The sequence below is a fragment of the Ahaetulla prasina genome, chromosome 5 (assembly GCF_028640845.1).
Source record: "Ahaetulla prasina isolate Xishuangbanna chromosome 5, ASM2864084v1, whole genome shotgun sequence".
NCBI classification, from domain to species: Eukaryota; Metazoa; Chordata; class Lepidosauria; order Squamata; family Colubridae; genus Ahaetulla; species Ahaetulla prasina.
The window spans coordinates 97489041-97510581 of NC_080543.1; the positions used below are offsets into that span (position 1 = coordinate 97489041).

The following is a 21541-nucleotide window of genomic DNA, read 5'->3' on the forward strand; positions in this document are numbered from 1 at the left end:
TGCATGAGTCAAAAAGAGGGCTGTGAAAATATTTACAGACTCCTCACATCCTGGACATAAACTGTTTCAACTCCTTCCCTCAAAACGACGCTATAGAGCACTGCACACCAGAACAACTAGACACAAAAACAGTTTTTTTTTCAACCGCCATCACTCTGCTAAACAAATAATTCTCTCAACACTGTCAAACTAGTTACCAAATCTGCATTACTATTAATCTTCTCATCGTTCCTATCACCCATCTCCTCCCAATTATGACTGTAACCTTGTTGCTAGTATCCTTAAGATTTATATTGACTGTTTCCTAATATGATTTGATTGCTTATTTGTTACCTATGACTATCATTAAGTGTTGTACCTTATGATTCTTGACGAATGTATCTTTTCTTTTATGTACACCAAGAGCATATGCACCAAGTCAAATTCCTTGTGTGTCCAATCACACTTGGCCAGATAAAGAATTCTATTCTATTCTGGGGAAAAAAAAAACCCACCTCAAAAATACACTTTTCCCAAAAGGTTTCCACAATTTTGGCCACTAGGGTATGGTATGGAGAGAGAGATGAATTATATTTGTTTCATTAGACAAAAGCTTGATTTTTCTCCTGCCTGATTAGTCTTTCTGCTATTGTTCTTAGGCAAGTATGGTAAATGTAGATGCCTGCTTATTGTCAACAGCTCTTCTGTTGGTTATGAGGTCATGTCTGAGATAGACACAATTACCTTGTGACTCCCTTCATTATTGCTTATGTCTACATTTTAGCTGCAAGGTTTCTATATATGCCTGGCAGCATTGATGTAAATATCTGACCCAAGAACATACTCTTATCAGTCCTATGACTGCTGGTACTGCACTACAAATCTGGTAAAGAAGACTTTATCTTAAGTCTTAAGACTTAAGATAGGTATGTCAAGGTACATTAAGTACAACAGCACAAAATAATCCTTGATGCTGAATAAATTGATACTCACAACTATGCAAAGCTTACTAGGATACAAAATGGATAATAAATAGTTATTTGTTTAAAAAAATATTTTAGATCTGACTTTTAATTTGATTCAGATTATTAAGAGTTACTAAAGTATTTAGCAACAAATAAAAAATAGCTCAAATTCTATGATGAACATACACATTTTATTGCTTGCTATTATGTAAAAATAAGCTAACAGATCTGATAAAACCTTTAGATTTTTAAACCAAATACCTTAAGTTTGGGTTATGGAATGGATCTAAATAGAAAGTAAAAAGAAATTTCTAGGGCATCAAGGCCTTTTAAAGACCTCCTCATTATCTTAATTCCCTCAGCTTCAGGGACCCAAGGCTATTTTCTGTTTCAAATGAATAAAGAGTAGCTATTGTAGTTACTCTTTCTGCAGGTAGAAGTATCTGACTGATCTTGTCTGGGCCAACAAGCTAAGCAGGCTGAGGCTTAATTAGATCTTGGATGTTAAGTACTTAGGCTATAAGTGCCAGACTAGGAAGTGGGAGGAAAAAAAATCCAAAAGATGACAATGATAAATCACTTTCATATTAGAGCTAAGTAAATTGCATGGACATGTCCACAAAGGCAACTCCAAGACTTTGTTTTAAATATGGCAGTTTTTTTCTTCATATGTCTAGGATTAGTGAAAACTGTGTGTGGTGGAGCTGTCTGCTAAAAATAACACTTCCTTGGACAGATTCACTCTTTTTCAAAGAAATCACTGTAATGGTTATTTACATGTTCTGAATAAGCTACATGTAGCATAATTTAGGCCAGTGTTTTTTAAACTGAGAAACTTTACAATGTGTGGACTTTACTCCCAGAATTCTCTAACCAGCATATTGGCTAGGGAATTCTGGGAACTGAAGTTCACATGTCTTAAAATTGCCAAGTTTGAAAAACACTGAGCAAGGCAACAATGAACGTTCTGAATGCTATTGCTTTTAATAAAAGGATAAAGTTACCTCCTTAAATTAATTTTGATTTTAAAAAGTTTTACTGTGTTTCATTTAGCCCATAATTTTTGTTATAAATTGTCTACATATTTATTGCAATTAATTATTCAGCAAAAAATGAATAAGGTTTTGTATGAAGTTCTGATATAGTTTTAGGAACCAATTCTCTCTCTGTCTCTCTCTCCCCCCTCCCTCCCTCTCTCCCTCTCTTTCCCCCTCCCTCTTATCCATATCATAAATTGCTGCTTCAAGTGCTGGAGAATTAAAAATATAGTAGCACAGATTGAATTCATGAAGAACCAATTACAATTATGAAATTAGAATAGGTGGTGCCTTACCAGTGACAACAAACAAATAAGTTTTCTCAAAGTAATTACTAATGAATTGGAGCCTCTTACATTTGCTAATTAGACTAGACAAAGCTCTGGAAAATAAAGAAGGAGGCATGTGGATAGTAGAAGACTTCAAGGTGTGAATACTGTTATTTTGTTCTTTGTCAGTCCACCCATCCCTACTCCAACTTCCTTTTTTTGTTTTTCCCCCCCATGAAAGTAGTCTGGGTATATATCAGAAAGAAGGTAGCATAGGCAGAATCAATTGTAATGTAGTATTTTATAGATATATTATTTTTATAGTTATTTTATATAGATGTATATCACACACATCTGTCTTCTGTCCTGATCTTCTATTACATGCCATTTCTGGCAGACATTCATAAAGTATGATACTACCTTACTAATTGGGCAAGCAAAAAACTGTAGCATTGGTTTTTGCTGGAATTAAAAGTGTTTTAGCTATGTTTTAACCTTACCTATTGTGTATAATTCCCTGACATTATTTGGTGCTGATTACATATAAGGTTAACTAGTATTCTTTATAATGAAACTAAAGAAAAGTACCTTTTAAAATCAGCAACAGAACTGAACACTATACTGAAAGAATTCAGAGTGGTTTTTATTCAAGCCTGAAAAGCTACTTTCAAACAGATTCAAAGCTTTGGGCATGGCAACCTGGTAACAAAAAACGTTGCATTCTTTAACTTTTTTTGAAAAGGAACCAGAATGTTTCCATGCTGATGTGAACCACACTACTAACATTTTATATCATTGTCATCTGTCTGACTTGACTTGTCTTCAGTTGGAATCTGCTCCTTATGAAATAATAGTTTTCTCTGGTGTCATCACTAGTGCCACAGGAAGTCTTTTCTCATGCTTGATCATGATACAGGCACCTAGTTGTTTTAAAAATAATGTTAACCACACGTCCCCCCAAAAATTTGTGTCCTTATTACGTAATGACTGACTTAGCTTTAAAAGAATAGACAAATTCACAGTCAACAATTTTTAAGTGGCAGCTACTCTTATGCCCTAGGATGAGATGCAACTTATCAATTGACATGAAATATGTAACAGGATAACTATTGCTGATAGGTTCCTGTTTTGAATTTCTCATAGATGAAAACTTAGCAAGAGATGCAACATTGGATAGGCGTCTGATCTTTTCCAGCAGATTGAACCGTATTTTCTTTGTACTCTGTTTTCTTGAGGTCTTGTTAAACTGGATTACATATACTTTTGTCACTTCAATGTAGCAGGAAGTTTGTAAACGTGCCTTGGTTTCCGAGAGCCTCAGGAAATCCTTTCTAATGTGTCCATGATGTTAAAAAAAGTATATATTTTTTAAAAATACTATGGAGACACCAGAAAGTGAAGCTGTTAACAATGTGGTGTTAGACTACAAGCTAAAAGTTCCCAACAAATTATAAGTTTTGTTATTTTGAATTCCAAAACATACTTCTCAGTGTTCCTAAAATCTTATTTATATGGCATCTAAAATATACCTCAACTACATTTTCTTCTCTTTCTACCACAGGTTAATTTAAGGTTTCCTCCATTTGTCCTAATATAATTCCCAGGCCTTTTTTCTTTGCTCAGGTAACTGGCCAAAATAGATTCATGGCCATGGCCATGAAATTGTATAAAAGTGTAATATAATATTAATAGGTTCTTTTCACAGGATTTTGATTTTAGTTCATTCTATATGAAAAAATAATATTATAAAAATTAAAATAACTACTTAATTCATGGAGCTTTTCAAATTCAGGTCTGTAAAAAGATTTAATTTCTGTTACTTGAGCTTTGTTAAGCAAAGTAGGTCCTATTTTTTCTTTATTGCATACACTTTTCTATCCTTGTATTTTGCTTTCTGAATTTGGATTATATTCTGATTCACTATTAATTAAAGCATACTTATCTTAATAGGTTTTTATGAACAAGAATCAGGAAAAATTCAATGACAACATAAGAAACAAGATTTTTTTATTCTTCACATGCATCCCTGGATAGGAAAATAAAAACGTATTAAGTGATAGCATATTTGTGTTTCTAAAAACCTTAAAAAATGGTGTGATGCTGTATCAGTAGCCACCAGATGTCAGTGCAACAGATCCTATCTTAAGCTGATTGATTTTTTTCTGATTCTGTTTTGAACAGAATATATTCTGTAACCTACAACCGTGCAGTAACTATATATTAAAGATTTAGATATATTGATTCATGACAAGTATCTTAACTATTATTAGAAGGTAATATTAAAGATTAATACTAAAATTAAATAATTATTAATTCAAAAAGTACTGGTATTTCTTTATTTCAAACATTGGACTGCGATTTTATCTACGATTTTATGAGTAATGAAGAAAATGTTTTGGAGGGAATTTTTCATTTGGTTCAGAGTAATACCATATATTTTATCATCTACTTTTTGGTGCTGCTGCTTAAAACTATAGTTTTCTAAAGATAGCCATCTACAATGCTCTGTATCCCCTTTAACATTTTTAAATGTTCAGCTACATGTGTAGAAGACCTAAGTCTTATCCTAAACTAAAAGTATTGACTTTATATTTGAATCACATATCACCTTTCCTTGATCTAACTTTCACCAGACCCAAACCAATTTTAAAAAATCAAGTAGGACACAAACAGTTAGAAAATAGGTTCCAAGAAATATAAAGACTTTACTTCAGAATTTCAAATGTTAGTTTAAAATGTCAGTTATGGGACAGTTTTTAATTATGGGAATCATATATTATAAAGAGCTTTTGCAATTTAAAAAAAACTATTATACTAAATATGTGGAATAAAAAAATTAAGCAAAAATATATGTGGACTAATGAAATATATATAATCACTTTCTAAATAAAGGGATAAAAATATCACCCGTTTGCTGGGTACCTAATATACAGTTACAGATTTATCTTGTTTTAAAGGAGGGTATAGGCTTTTTTCCCTATTACAATCTGCTTTACTTTTTCTACCTATTTATTTAATATATATTATATCCCTTCTTTTTATATAAAAAAGCAAAGTATGGTAACAAAGTGAAGTAGTGCCTGTAATTTTTAAGAGTTCTGCTTGATTTAGGTAGCGAAATACTTTCTGTAACTAAATTAAGATCCTGTCTTATGGATTGCTAGCAGTCCTACTTTGCAATATATTACGGCATAACATTGGTTACTGTAAAGCTAATAAGTTAAAAATATATTTGAGAATGTATCATGTATATTGCAATAGGCTCATTATTGTTGTTTTTCCAAGGATGAAGAAGAAGAAATAAAGCTGGAAATCAACATGCTGAAAAAATATTCCCATCATAGAAATATTGCAACGTACTATGGTGCTTTTATTAAAAAAAGTCCCCCAGGACATGATGACCAACTGTGGGTAAGGACATCTTTCATGAGTTTGCATATAACTTTTCCTCTTAGATCTTGAGAGCATCAGGTTAAATAAACAGGATTAGAATGCAACAAAGTCTTACAACATTCTAACAGAATTAAAAAATAAATTGCACATTTGTGTGGCACATCGTTATACATTTTTGTGACATGATTTACTGACAGCAAATATTTATACCTGTGTTCTGTAGCAGAGCAAGAATATGAAAGTAACTATTATATTCCTGCTTTTAACACTTAATAGAATAGAAACACTCTTTTAAGTTAGGGCAAATTCTTTTTGCACAAAGATTTTAGTGAAATTAGTATTATTACAAAAACAAAGAACTAAATGCTTTCCAGAGCTAGGTTTGTTACATCTATTTAGACAATCCAGTGCTTTACTTAAAATAAGGAGCTATTTATTTACTTCTATTTACTTTGCGCAACAAAAGTAACTTTGCTCAATGTTGGACATTTTTTGAAAACTTAAAAAAGGATTTCTCAGTTGCTTTGTGAGAAACAGTGCTCCACATGACGGCAGAAATGTCTTCGAACAGTGCTGATTCAACAGCCTTGAAATGGAGATGAACACCACCGCATATAGTCAGCAATGACTAGCAGAGTAAAATCCTTAGGGACTCCTTTCCTTTGCAAGAAAAAAAATATATTGATAGAATAAACAGGTTTCCAAAGGAAGATTTACAATTTTACCATGCTTTGTAATAGCATGTTATTTGTTCGTAACAATGTGAAATCTCTGTCTATGGAGATTCTCAGTCATTCAGGTCATGGTTGTCCCAAAGGTGCCTTTTTAAGAGGCAATTGGACTTTCTGGTTTTTCTCTGAAGACGTTTTACTTCCCATCCAAGAAGCTTCTTCAGAGCTGAAGAAGCTTCTTGGATAAGAAGCAAAATGTCTTCAAAGAAAAACCAGAAAGTCCAGTTGCCTCTTGAAAAAGCAGCTTTGGAACAATGTGAAATTTTAGCTGACAGTTCTTTTGTGGGTGTTGGCCTTAATATACATTGAGTTCTTCCCCCAAACCTAAGAATTTATATTGTGTTGGCATAGTAGATGTATGGATCCAAACAGCATGGCCTTTATTGACAATATTGTCAATGAACAAATTTTCTATGTGCCATCAAAGATTTTTTGGTGTACCACCTAATGTGTTGATAACCATTGAGATCACTACAACTCGTTTATATCACAGTTTTTGACTACTTTTTGAACTGTATATTCCCACCATTTTTTCATTACTAGAAAAGATGCAGTGCCAAAAGTGGTGAATATTGTTTCAATCAAAGATCTTCGTATATACCTTAGTTTTGTAGTCTTGTTATTTATGTACTGCATGATTATCTGTATCATGCAGTACACAAGTAGGGTTTGCACATAATGATAAAAGAGCAGTCTTCACATATTACCAACTTTGAAAATTGAACCTCAGTAGTATTGTTTGGTATCACTATAAATAGGGACAGTTAACCAGAACGTCAGCTTTGGAAGCCATATTAGGCCGGAGGCTTCCACGCTGCCACTTTCCCATGTGTGAGAAAGTAGGAGGGGGGATTTGGTAGAAGGGACCATTAGACATAATAACATTCTTCCTACTGGTCAAGGTCAGGCCGAGGTTACATCTGGAGAAGGAGTGGTCGGAGTGATATCTCGAGATGGGATGGTTGGCGATTGGAGCATGTGTTCGGCAGAGGGATCAAGGGGGTAGTGATTTTGGAGTTTGTCTTACTGAGGATAAACCCGGATCCCCAGATTCGGAGTTTATCCAGTTGTGCCAGTTTATCTATGATAGTAAAAGAACTTTGAAAAATGGTTGCTTCGGAGTCTTTTCTGCAGGAGGGGGTTTTCTGGAACGCTGACACAGAAAATGATAGGAAAAATCAGTTAATGTTGGGGAGCAACAAAGAGGATGATTTTATGGAAGGTTCTTATAACTGGTTAATTTAGGTTAAGTTAGCTAGTTTTTACATAGAAAAGAGCCAAGGCAGAGTAGTTAGACAGCCAGTTTAATCTTTTATAATATAATGTACAAATATAGCCATGAAGTGTACATCTTATTCTCTGAATGCTAATAGGCTGATATGAAATAGACCTATAATTGTCACTGAGGTTTAAGTTATAATACATATGATACATTCTTATGGGAACGTACTTTATTTCAGTAAATTCATCCAAATGACATGTCGTATATGGACTGAAGGTACTATGAACAATTGTTTTGCATTGTTTTTTTAGCTTGTTATGGAGTTTTGTGGTGCAGGCTCTATTACGGATCTTGTGAAGAATACAAAAGGAAATACTTTGAAAGAAGACTGGATAGCATATATCTCCAGAGAGATTCTCAGGGTAAGAAACATGAAAAATACATTTCTATTTAAATTGTTAAATTTTAAATTCTGCTTTAACTTTGATAAGTCTTAACAATGAAGGTTTTAACTTAGAGACATATGAAAGACAAACTTACTATTTTTAATAATTTTTAAAGGTAAAACAATGATGTAACAGGGTGCATTAGAAACTGTATCTGCCTAAGCAGGGTGTTGGACTAGAAGACCTCCAAGGTCCCTTCCAACTCTTTATAGGATAGGATAGGATAGGATTGCATTGCATTGCATTGCATTATTTGGTACAGCCTATGTTTACAGCTTACTAGAGTATTTTCTTAGTCCTCTAGAAGAGTAAAATACAACCAGGGCTTGCTACAACCTTGTGTACAATTCTGCAAACTGCAAAGCATAATTAAAACCAATATATATATATGTTTTCTGAGGTTTTCGCGGGTGTTTGTATGTAGATCTTTGGTTACACATTGCTCCCAGAAGCACGAAGCTGAAGCCTGAAGCAATCACACATTGCTCCCAGAAGCACGAAGCTGAAGCCTGAAGATGACGAATGAGACTTCGTCGAAACGTCGCCAAGACACTTCCAATTTTACGCGGGAGAAAACCCGAATAACCAAAGATATCTATATATATATATAGATATAGATATAGATATAGATAGAGATATAGAGATATAGATATATATATATATGTATGTATATATATATATATGTATGTATATATATATATATGCTATCTACCCAAAAAAGTAACCAAGATAATGTACAAGTATAATGAACTTCATATGAAGGAATTACCTTGAAGTTAATTGGAAGCATTACTGTTATAGTTATCACTGATGATAAAAAGGGTTTTTTTCCATAAGAGAGATTGCAACTGTATCAGACTTTATACACATTCATGCAGACGCATACACAGAATAGAACTTTGCATTCCTGACCAAACAGTATCTTTAATCTGCAAATAACTAGATAAGGTTATATTCTCCCTTATATAGAGAAATCTCTCTTTTTCAGAATACATTACTACAATAGCTTGTGTGATCTTAATTATTGAGTCAAGTTATTGTCATTCCTATTTTATATTCTATAATGTCTTGCTATAATGCCTTATCTTTCTGTACAAGAACCTGGTTTTATTAAGTTCTCTTTATAAGTCTGATCCAAGCAATCATATTTTTTTGGTAGAAATTCATGATTACTGGTCATGATAGTATTCCATTCATAAAAAGCAGTTGGTTCAAAATATACTTTGAATTTCGTTGATATATGAATGAATGAAAAGAAACAAAGAATTGTCAGGATTGTGTGTGTATTTATAAATTATCAGTTATAGGTAATATGTCAAATAACCAGGTTTCCTTTCAAATTATACTTTGCTTGCTATATATATTATCTACTCTTGCCAGTAATTTTCCATAAAGATCTGTAGATTGGTTTGTCATACAGAACCTTAGACCTTATAACATTTGCTCTTATCAAGTATGTTCCAGAAATGTTTTATAAGTTGTGAAGTTGTTATATATATTAAACAGTCTAAAATTATGCATGCTCCTTTCCTTATGTTTTATGAGTAGTCTGTGTTAATAAAACATATTCTACAGTTCCTCTTGCTAAAGAACATAGAACAAAAAACGGAATAGCAGTAATAATTTGGGGAAAACATAGACTGTAGTATGACATACTGCAAGCCTGAATGTTGCATATTTAAGGAAAAAGAAACAATGAATTGTTTCTCATGAATTGTCTTGCTTTTTTTTTTAAAAAATGTAGGGATTGGCACATCTACATGCCCATCATGTGATTCATCGAGACATCAAAGGACAGAATGTATTGTTAACAGAAAATGCAGAAGTGAAATTAGGTAAGTTAATTAGACTGTTCTTAATGTCCTTCTGGCTTGTTATTTCATCTCAATTATTATTTCATCTAGTAACAGCATAGCTGGAGAGGTATTGAGAAACTATCTGAATAGTCAATACTATTCAAGGAAATTTTGGAGAGTGTGAATTTATCATAGTTTATTTAGTAATAAACTAAATTTATTTATTTATTTTTATTTATTTAAATTTTTATACCGCCCTTCTCCCGAAGGACTCAGGGCGGTGCACAGCCAAGTCATAAAAAACAGCACAATATACAATTAAAACAAGAACTTAAAACGAGCATAGTTCATAAATGGCCGGAATTAAAACAATCAAATTTAAAACCCTTAAAATTTATAAATAATATCCCCAATTAAAATTGTATAGAATTAAAAATTTAAGCCAGTATAAAATAAATAAACCACCATGAGACGTGGTGGCTCAGTTGCTAAGATGCTGAGCTTGTTGATCAAAAGGTCGGCAGTTCAGCAGTTTGAATCCCTAGTGCTGCATTACGGGGTGAGCTTCTGTTACTTGTCCCAGCTTCTGCCAGTCTAGCAGTTCAAAAGCACATAAAAAGTAGAAAAATAGGGACCACCTTTGGTGGGAAGGTAACAGTGTTCCGTGCGCCATTAGCGTTTAGTCATGCCGGCTACATGACCACAGAGACGTCTTTGGACAGCGCTGGCTCTTCGGCTTTGAAACTGAGATGAGCACTGCCCCCTAGAGTCAGGAACGACTAGCACTTAGGTGCGAGGGGAACCTTTACCTTAAATAAAAATTTGTAATCCTCTAACTCAAAATCACAGTTAGTTACTTTTTAACATTTCATCTGCTTTTTCTTCCTTTGAATTTTAATGTCTGCCCTTTGCTGAAAATACCTAATTTGAGTATGTTAGGATATTGGATTTGAGTATGTTAGGATATTCTTGCATTAGTGCTTAAGATCCAAGCTATTAAGTATATAAAAACAGTGCTGAAAGGGCCCAACCCATAATAGAGCAAAATCATTTAAAGATCCTCTGGCTTACTCTGCAACTTAAGACATGAGACCTATTATTTTCTATCATAGTTGTTAATCAAATCACGGATTATTAAGCGAATATGGCTTCCTCATTGATTTGCGTGTTAAAAGCCAGCTTATGGTCTACTGACTGCAGGAGTCTGTAACTCTCATAAATGCAATCCAATTACCAAACACCGAAATGCAAACACATGACCTTGGCAAGGCGTATGACCATGTCAAGGATAGTTTGTAAGTCATTACAAAATGGCATCACTGGATGAGACATAGTGGTTCAGTTTCCTTTGGATAACTGGTTTGAAGTTTTCTGCCAATGTTTGTTAGGTCAGTCCATCAGGATTGTGGTATAGTTTTAACCACTGGTAAAGATTCACAATTCCAAAAGCTGGATTGACCTCCACATTTTATTGTATTTGGGACACAGTGAGTAACTGAAAATGCATCTCAGAATTTTTATTTTATTTCTAAGATAGCCTTGCTGTTATATGTTCATAATTTAGCCACATATAGCATTTGTGCTTGGGCTTTAGCTGCAAGCAATTGAATTGAACCAGGATTATTGAAGGTTAAGATGGAGGCAGTGTAATTTGTTGATGGAGATCCCAAAAATTTTTGCAGAGGGTTTTTTTAAAAAGCACTTCTGGAAGAGGAGAATGTCAAAAGGAAAGTGAGAGCAAAATAGGCATGATAAGTTTGATGAGAGGGTGAAGAAGTAGAGAAACAGAATCTGAGAATTTGCAGAGGAGAGAAAAAGGGGTGCTTGAAAATGGAGTTGGAGAAAATGGAAAGAGAAGATAGAAAATTTATGACTGTGTAGCTCCCTTGGAATCCTCTAGATCTTTCTAGACTCCCCTGATCTCCCCTTGATTTTACTGGCTTAATTTCTTGGTGCTGTCATCGATTGGAGCTAAGCCTTAGTCCAAGAGCCTGAGAGTTACCAGATGCAGCTTTGAGAGATTGCTGGACTTCTTGATAGAGGTGGAGCTGAGGAAGGAGATGAGTTCTCCTGACTTTGCCGGCAGCTGGACCTACTCACATGGATAGGGCGAGTTGTCCCATTCCAGAAAGGGAATCACCATGGAGAGGACCCTTCTTCTTGGTCTTGCTAGATGGAACTGCACTGCCTTTTTGGCAGCTCCAGCACACTGCTTGCTCATATTTAAATGATTGTCCACTGGGACTCCAAGATCCCACTCACATTTAGAGAGAGGGGGTGGGTGGGTGGGAGGATCTTGGTCTTGGAATAATGTATTATTATTTTCTCCTCAATATAATCATTCATAAGTGATCTTTTAAAACCAATGGCATCTTTTAAGAGAAGTCAATGGAAGTGGAAGTCAATGTCAGAATTACTGCTTCAGTCTTATGTTTTGATGAATTTTAATGAGTAGCAGAAGCAGATGTTTGTTTATTGTAGTGTATTTAAGAGATTCTCTAGATTTGTATCAGGGGTGAAATCCAGCAGGTTCTGACAGATTCTAGAGAACCGGTAGCAGAAATTTTGAGCAGTTCTGAGAACCAATAGCAGAAATTTTGAGTGGTTCAGATAAAATACCAAATACCATCTCTGGCTGGCCCCAGAGTGGAGTGGAATGGGGATTTTGCAGTATCCTTCCCCTGGAGTGGGGTGGGAATGGAGATTTTGCAGTATCCTTCCTTTGCCATGCCCACCAAGCCACGCCCACAGAACCAGTAGTAAAAAAGTTTGATTTCACCACTGATTTGTATGCATACTTTCTAACTTATTGTTACTTTCTTTCCACCCCAAAAATTCCTTTAGGATTTATTGTGATATAGTACAATTGTTTTTGACGATCTTTAATCTTTAATATGAGGCTGGATTTAATGAAAAATATTGTACAATGAAAAATATGATGAATTGCATACATTTTAATGGCATTCCATTTGCTTCAATATTTAATTAATTGCCTGGCTTGTATTAATTCACTATAATTGCACAAGATTTCCTCAATTAATCCTTGAGAACTTACTTTCATGTGTTTAATTATCCATTTCTTCCATTTGAATATAGTGGATTTTGGTGTTAGCGCTCAGCTGGACAGGACAGTTGGTAGAAGAAATACTTTTATTGGGACACCTTATTGGATGGCTCCAGAAGTTATTGCCTGTGATGAAAATCCAGATGCAACATATGACTATCGAGTAAGAAAAATATTAATAATTGTGTTTTATTTCCAGTACTTTCATCCATTAGTTTTGTAAACAAATGTCTTTATTTCATAAATAATCATTAAGGTTTTGTAAGGAGAGCATTATATTCCTTCTTTTGACTAAGGAAGTTTTCTTTTTAAATTGAGGAGCAAGATAAGCCAACATAACCTGGAAAAATAAATCTTAGATCACACGTGATAATCTCAAATATGTCAAAGCTTACTGTTTTAGATAATAAATGTTGCTCATTTTTTAGTATTTCTGTTGTAGGAAACAGAAAAGGTAATCTTTTTGGACTAAAGTGCCACCAATCAAGTGATTATTTGGTGGCTCCTGCTGAGACAGAGAGCAGATGCTCCTTCTTAGGTGTCATTTTCCTACCACATTCATGTTCCTGCAGCTTTTCAAACAGCAGAGGCCTAAACTCCTACTTGGTTTATGTGTGGACCTTTGAATCAACTTGACTCCTGGGGACTACTTAGCAAATTTACACAATTTTCTTGGGGCCATTGTTCAAAAGTGGTTTGCTCTTGCCTTGTTCCTAGGACTGAAAAAAGCAACTGGACGAAAAAAAGTCACTGGTTTCCATGTCTAGGGTAGAATAAAAATTCAGAATTTTCTCATTTTTAATTCACTATTGTTAACCACTAGTCCTAACTAGCTGGGATTAAGTGATCATGAAATCAATCTTAAGAGGAAGTTGTGGTTGTACAGCTGAATCCTGTTAAATTAAATTTTAAAGACTGTCATGTTAAATGGATTTCTTGTTTTTGAAATTGAGTTTGCTTCTTCAAGACCATTTTGAAGAAGCAAACTCTTCAATTACAGAAATATCTGAGCTTTATCATAGGAAACTAGTTGGGAAAAAAGATAACTTGGTATTTAATGTTTTCAATTCTAGAACTAAGTATTCATCTTGCTGAGGAGCTTGAAATTTTTCAGAACCTTGGGGAATATGATTTTACATCAGACTAAATACAATTTTTAAGTACACCTTTGTTCCCCAATGGGTAATTATTAGTATATAATTAATATACTAATAATTAATGCACAGTATTTGACTGTGCATTAATGTGGAATAAGAAGGCCAGGAGATTAATAATATTGGAGATAGTATCAACTGTTTATAATTGAATGGTCTGTCATACAGCAAAGGGTAAATATGGAGATCATTGATATAAAATTGACTTCATTAGAAATAATGAAAAGGGGGATATTTTACTGCAATACCTGTTAGATTTCATAAAAGAACAATAGTTTGAGGTACAGTTGTTTCCAGCTGTCCTTTATATCTGTGTTGACAGATAGTTTATTTTTTCAGTCCTGAAATGCCAATAAGAATAAGACAGATAGAAATTAAATTAAATTAAACCACCTGACTGATGATTACCAATTTTCTTTAATTTAGTCATACTGGTCGGGTGTGATAGGAATTACAGTCCAACATATTTCAGTGATACTAGTTTGACGAAAGCTGTGTGCAGCCTGTTACAACTTCCTAAGTTAGTATTGGAGTAAAGGAAAAGGTCTCCCTCCCTCCCTCCCTCCCTCAGTTTTTCCTCATTGCTATTAAGTGACTCTGTATTGGTCTTCAAGGTGTATTCTATTATTGGCTATGTCTGCATTGAAGATAAGAGACTTTGCATTGTTTCAGGTCTGATAAACATTTTCAAACTTTTTTAAAATAGAGTTCATTTTTCTGGAGTCTTGCTAGTTAAAAACTTACAGTAGTAGGCTACTGAGGAGCAGCATGTCCACATTCTTGAATCTCGTACTCTGAAATTTATTTTTACATTTAGTTTGAAATAGAACAAGCAACATATTGGCAAAGATTTATAAGCTTTTTATAGTAGTGTTCTTGAATGTTTTACAGTACACTTAATGTCCTAGTAATTTAATTTTGCACAATCTTTGCTTTCCTGTTGATGTAACGCCCATCAATTTGGTTTTGGTTTCTGAGTAATTGCATATCCAAAACATCAGAAAAACATCTGCTAGAAAAATATAGCCGAAAGATACAGAATTTATATAAATGTTATATCCATGGTTGGAAAAGTGTTGTTTTCACTTTCAGATATATAGGAAATCTATATGAAAACATGTGAATACAAGTATTTGCATTATTTGTAAAAAAAAAATGAAATATAAACTTTGAAGCGGAAGAGATTTAAACTGCAAAGATGCTAGACATTGTCCTTCATAAGTTATTTTAATTTTTTATATTTACATAGGTAAATAACACATTTCTTATTTTTTTCAGAGTCAAATTAAAAAAAAACCTGAAACTATTTAAAAACAGTGAAGGGGGATTGTAATTCCAGTATTTCCTTTATAATATGTGAGCTATAATTGACTGAGAGAAAAGTGGATAATGTGTTTGCTGACATATGGTCTCCCTTTGTAGAGTGATCTTTGGTCATGCGGCATTACGGCCATTGAGATGGCAGAAGGCGCTCCCCGTAAGTGATACATATATATTATTTATTTATCTGATTTCAGAAATGCAACCTATTCTTTGACTTACTCTTTGTAATCTAAATGTACCCTTGGAATATTTGGGAACACAATGATCCTCCCACTCTAAGACAGAAAAAATATGAGGTACCATAAATAGAATTATTAGGTAGCTGTGACAAAGCCTAATTTTGCAGTGATTGTGCTAAGCCAATAGAAATCAAACAATAGAACAAACCCTGCAATACAGAATTATTGAATTGATATTAAATCCATGCAAAATTTCTGATGAGGTATTTGATTCTGAGACAGTTTTTTTAAAAAAAATTACATTTATATCCCGCCCTTCTCCGAAGACTCAAAGCAGCTTACAGTGTGGAAGGCAATAGTCTCATTCTATTTGTATATTTACAAAGTCAACTTATTGCCCCCCCAACAATCTGGGTCCTCATTTTACCTACCTTATAAAGGATGGAAGGCTGAGTCAACCTTGGATCTGGTGGGACTAGAACCTGCAGTAATTGCAGGCAGCTGTGGTTTTTTTTTAATAACAGGCTTCTTGCAGCCTGAGCCACACCGCAGCCCTTTAATAAGTTAACACTTATTCATTGTAAGAAGAAGGCTATGCTGGTCTGTGGAGGCAAAAGATAGCTAATCTGGTAGCACCTTTTCCAACTAACACATTTTATTTAAAAGCATGAACTTTTACTTCACTTCAGTCCAATCAAATGCATGGAAGGTCTGAATTGATGTAGAATTTAAAATAAGTAAGGGATGGTGGGTGGGGAATGGGAGAATAGTTGGTTATACAGATGTATGTTTCATGTGGGAGAAGTTACAGTTACCTTATCAATTAACAATTGTTGTTAAAAAAACAACAACATAGTGGGCAGTTGAGACTTTGTGAGATTGCCTGAAACATTTTATGTATGTCAGTTCAACACTGCTTGATGTTTGATGTTCCCCTTCATCTGATGACAAACAGCTTATGGCTTTGAATAAAATTTGTTAGTCAGAAAAGGTGCTATTAGATTCCTGATTTTATGTTATTAGCAGACTTAATGTTTAGTGTTTATAGAATGCCACAGAGCTTATTGTACATGGCAAATCCCTCATATACTGTTTTGCAAAGGAAATGAGTGTTTGGTCTCTAATTTCCAGGAGCTATGTGAAGAGGTAATTGTTATACTTAGCTCTAAGGCATTTTATAGAACAGATGGTGCCTCTGAAATCACAGCACCTCTCTCAGCGTAAACACGATTCTATCCTCTCTTTGATCTACGGTTGTCAGGTCTATCATTTTTATAATCTTTTGTTCTTGTCATAATCCCATCATTGCTTAGTTTACAATGTTAAATATATGTAGATATAATTCAATAATACGATAGAGCTGAAAAATCAACTATGCAATTTTTTTTTTAGCCCTTTGTGATATGCATCCAATGAGAGCCCTGTTTCTTATTCCCAGAAATCCTCCTCCACGGCTAAAGTCCAAGAAATGGTATGTGGGATTTGTGTGTGGGGGGGGGAGGTTGCTTTTTCTCTGATTTTGCCATAGCAGTTTCGGTCACAAGACAGAGCTTTCTTTACATTAACCTAAAAAGTAACTTAAGGGGACATGATGGCTCAGCAGTTAAAGACCAGTAACCGTCCAGATATGAGACCCAAGCACCACGTGACGGCTAGTTCCCTTTACTTGCCCCAGCTCCTGCTACTTGGAAGTTTGAAAACATGCAAATGCGAGTAGATAACAACGGTGGGAGGATAACAATGTTCCATATGCCTTGGTGCATAGTCATGCTGGCCACATGACCACAGAAATGTCGTCCTTCAGCTAAGAAATGGAGATGATCACCGCCTTACAAAGTCAGACACAACTGGACAGGGGAAACATTTACCTTTGTAAAAAGCAATCTACAGAGAGATAAAATAAGCTTTCTATGCTAATGAATCTTGACAATATGTATTCAGAAATATGTCAGGGTTCCAAGTAACACTCCCAATGAACAAACCCCCTGACAAAATGAATATGCAAATAGACATTTTCAGTCACTCACACAGGCACACACAAACACAGACAGACAGCGGACAGACAGATAACAGATACTTGTCTTTTGCATTCTTCCAGAATCACAGGGCAGGGCAAGTTAGATGGAGAAAGAATGAATGGTTGGTGCAAAGTATGGTGAATAACTTTCATTTATAATGCTCAAAGAAATTATTATTAAATAGTGACATGCTAACAGATAGTTTAGTCATTATAATTTCTTAATAGAAATTCTTTTTTTTTAAAAAAGAAAGAAATTCTCTTAATTTTTTTATCTAAAATAGAGTAAACAGAATAACAATGTCACTGATTTTTAGCTTGACCATTGCTTTGTTAAAATGTGTGAGGCTTTCACTATCATAATTACAAATGAGATAAAGAGCAGTTACTTTTCTTTCCAGCTGAAGGAAAGCATACTTTTATAGTAGAACTGCTTTTATACAAATTGGCACATTAATTCTCACTGGAAAATTAAACCCAGAATTTTGGTGAAATTTAACCTTGACAGCAAGTAGTGTTTGCTGATTTTTAAATCTTATATTAAAAATAATGGGAATTAATTTGAAGACTGAAATGAAAGTTCACTGTAAAATACACTCAGATATCAAGTTGAGATGCTTCCTTTTTCTTTAAGACTTTGAATAGTTTGTTTAATTAGTTTAAACAGAGACTTGAAAGGCTGGTAATATTGTAGTCAAGGACTCTAGCTTAATACAAAAAGGTAATCCTTTCAAAGAAATTGTACTTAACTGTTATGCTGCTCTTTAACCCAAGAATTCTGTTTCATTAGTAAATACCGTATATACTCGAGTATAAGCCGAGTTTTTCAGCACGTTTTTTGTGCTGAAAAACGTCCCCTCGGCTTATACTCGGGTCTATACGGCTTATACTCGAGTTTTTTTTTTTTTTAAGCCCCTCGGCTTATACTCGAGTATATACGGCTTATACTCGAGGTTTTTTTTTTTTTCTTTTTTTCACATTTTACCGGACGGTGCGGGGAAGCCCTGCCGGTGCAGTGAGAGGGCGGGGCGGGGGAGCCGCCAGCCTTCTCAGCTGAGGGAGGGAGGGTTTCCCCAACCGGTAGGTGCCTCATTTCCCACCCTCGGCTTATACTCGAGTCCCCAGTTTACCCCAGTTTTTGGGGTAAAATTGGGGACCTCGGCTTATACTCGGATCGGCTTATATTCGAGTATATACAGTAAGTACTATTTGCAGTAACCATCATATAGTAATGACTTTATACAGGGTCAGGTTTCAAAACACGTCACTACTGGTTCGCTCGTGGGCAGGCTTGCGCGTGACGCTTCTGTGCATGCACAGAAGCATCCAGGTGGGTGGGCGGAGCTTCCCACCACCACCACTACCGGTTCTCCCAATCCGGTGCGAACCGGGAGCAACACACCACTGACTTTATAGACATGTGCAGGTAGTCCCCAATTTACAACAGTTCATTTTGTGATCTTTCAAAGTTACAACAGCACTGAAAAAAGTGACTTATGTCTGTTTCACACTTATGACTATTATATAGTTATGTGATCAAAATTCAGCTTGACAACTGACTCTATTTATGATGGTTGCAGTGTGCCAGGTTATGTGATTCCCTTTTGCAATCTTTTACGAGTAAATTCAATGAGGAAGTTAGATTCACTTAAAAATCATCTTATTAACTTAACAACTACTGTGATTCACTTAACAACTGTGGCAAGGAAGGTTGTAAAACAGGGCAAAATTCACTTAATAACTGTTTCATTTACTAACAGAAATTTTGGATTCAATTGTCATAATTGTCTTATATGGACAACTTATATGTACTTACTTAGAATGGGTTGTAAAATAATAGTAAAATGTAGACACAATGAAAACAATACAGTTGGACTAGTACAGTATTTCTTTTGACAGAGGACTGATTTTTCTAATGCTTGGAAGATAATTTCATTTGGTGCATGTATATTGCTTGAGCACATTCTGGTATTTAGCCTGTATAATTTTTAAGTTCAGCCTGATTAGGGAAATACCAACTCTTACCATGTACACTAGTGGTGGGTTTCTACCGGTTCGCCCCGGTTCAGGCAAACCGGTAGTGGAAGTGGCAGCCACCAACCCGGATGTCATCACAGATGCTCTGCGCATGTGCAGAAGATTTTACGCATGCACAGAAGTGCTGTGTGCGAACGAAGCAAGAAAGCGCATGCTCACAGTTCCGAACCAGTGGCGAAGGTAAGTGGAACCCACTACTGGTGTACATACATACATACATGAATGACCATTTTACTCACAAAATTAATTCACTCTGTAATAATGTCACAGATTCTTTTTAAAACCATGCTCAATTAGATTGACCCAGACTCGAGGGAGATCCAATTTTGCTAAACTGTTCTTTCACAAATATTTTTTTTCTTCAGTAGTGTGAAAAATATCTCCAAGGACTTGTCCGAAGACGTGGTTTTCAACATAATTAAGATTACTCTCTCTTGACACCTTAACATTCACATTTCTTTATTTGTAGATTAGAAGCAAATTATCTGAGTCCCAGAATGTGCACTGTATTGCTGGTTGTTCTAAAAATTTTAAATGTTAAATATAAATATAGTATTTAGCATATAGAGGATTCTTAGTTGATAAATCCATACTTTCCCGAATAACTGACATATATATTTCTTTCTTTTATTTATTTATTTATTTTGCTCAGGTCAAAGAAGTTCTTCAGTTTTATAGAAGGCTGTTTAGTAAAAAATTATATGCAACGACCTTCTACAGAGCAGTTGTTAAAACATCCATTTATACGTGATCAACCAAATGAAAGACAAGTTAGAATCCAGCTTAAAGATCATATAGACAGAACCAGGAAGAAGAGAGGAGAGAAAGGTATGTTTTATTTTTGAAAGTAGAATCACATTTCTCTATACATAGAATGTAAGACTACATTAATTTTATACTAATTAATTAAACAATAAAGACAGCAGTTCCTTTATAACATAGATGGGAACAAAAGGGAGACACAAAGGAAATCAGAAGAAAAAGAAAAAGTTAAGCCAGAATTGCAAATTCAAAAGACTTTTTCTGCAATGCGTACTCAGCAAACAGTACAGTGGATACTATATAGTAGACTAATTATACACCATCAAAGATAAATTGTATGTGTGGAAACTGCTTGTTGTGATTTCTGATAAGTGATTTTTCCACCCAGCCTCACTTCTAGCACTATGGCAGACTACTTTGGAAACAGAAAAGGAATTGTGAAAACTATTTGGCATGGCTGTTTTCTGTTTATATAGAGCAGTGGTAGTCAGCCTGGTCCGTACCGCCCACTAGTGGGCGTTCCAGCTTTCTGATGCTGTCCGATATTGAAGCAATTTCCTTTTTTTTAATTTAATTGACTTTTTAAAAAAATTTCATAGCATTATTTAAAAACATTTTCATTAGGTTTTCATAAAATTCCCCATGATAATTTAAATTATTATGGACCTCTGGTGGCTCAACGGACTAAGTCTGTCTGTTATTAACACAGCTGCTTGCAATTACTGCAAGTTCAAGTCCCACCAGGCCCAAGGTTGACTCAGCCTTCCATCCTTTATAAGGTAGGTAAAATGAGGACCCAGATTGTTGGGGGCAATTAAGTTGACTTTGTATATAATATACGAATGGATGAAGACTATTGTTTAACACATTGTAAGCCGCCCTGCGTCTTCGGAGAAGGGCGGGATATAAATTCAAATTAAAAAAAAAAATCTGAAAATATACTATTTGTATTGCCTGCGCATAAGTTTAGTTCACGTTACATAAATGAAACTAAATGGCGCTATGGTGCGACCGCAAACAAAAGAGCCTCGTCCCAGAATAGCTCGCGCATCTCCCCCCAAACCACCCAGCTGTAACAGACAAGCAGAGCTGGTAGCCGGTGCCCCCCCCCCAAACCCAATCCACAATGCGCGAGAGGCATGCACAGACGATGATACACAGCGCATT

General features: G+C 34.9%; 1 protein-coding gene across 4 annotated transcripts in view; it reads left to right on the forward strand.

Moving 5' to 3' along the window:
- MAP4K4 (mitogen-activated protein kinase kinase kinase kinase 4) overlaps nucleotides 1-21541 on the forward strand; it is a 161752-nt gene that overhangs the window by 94324 nt on the left and 45887 nt on the right. For all 4 annotated transcript variants that reach the window (XM_058185731.1, XM_058185732.1, XM_058185733.1 and 1 more), the window contains exons 4-10: nucleotides 5536-5661; nucleotides 7908-8018; nucleotides 9787-9877; nucleotides 12935-13065; nucleotides 15479-15533; nucleotides 16951-17029; nucleotides 20265-20440. In XM_058185731.1, the coding sequence (XP_058041714.1) occupies nucleotides 5536-5661; nucleotides 7908-8018; nucleotides 9787-9877; nucleotides 12935-13065; nucleotides 15479-15533; nucleotides 16951-17029; nucleotides 20265-20440 (769 nt within the window). The remainder of the gene's footprint in view (nucleotides 1-5535; nucleotides 5662-7907; nucleotides 8019-9786; nucleotides 9878-12934; nucleotides 13066-15478; nucleotides 15534-16950; nucleotides 17030-20264; nucleotides 20441-21541) is intronic.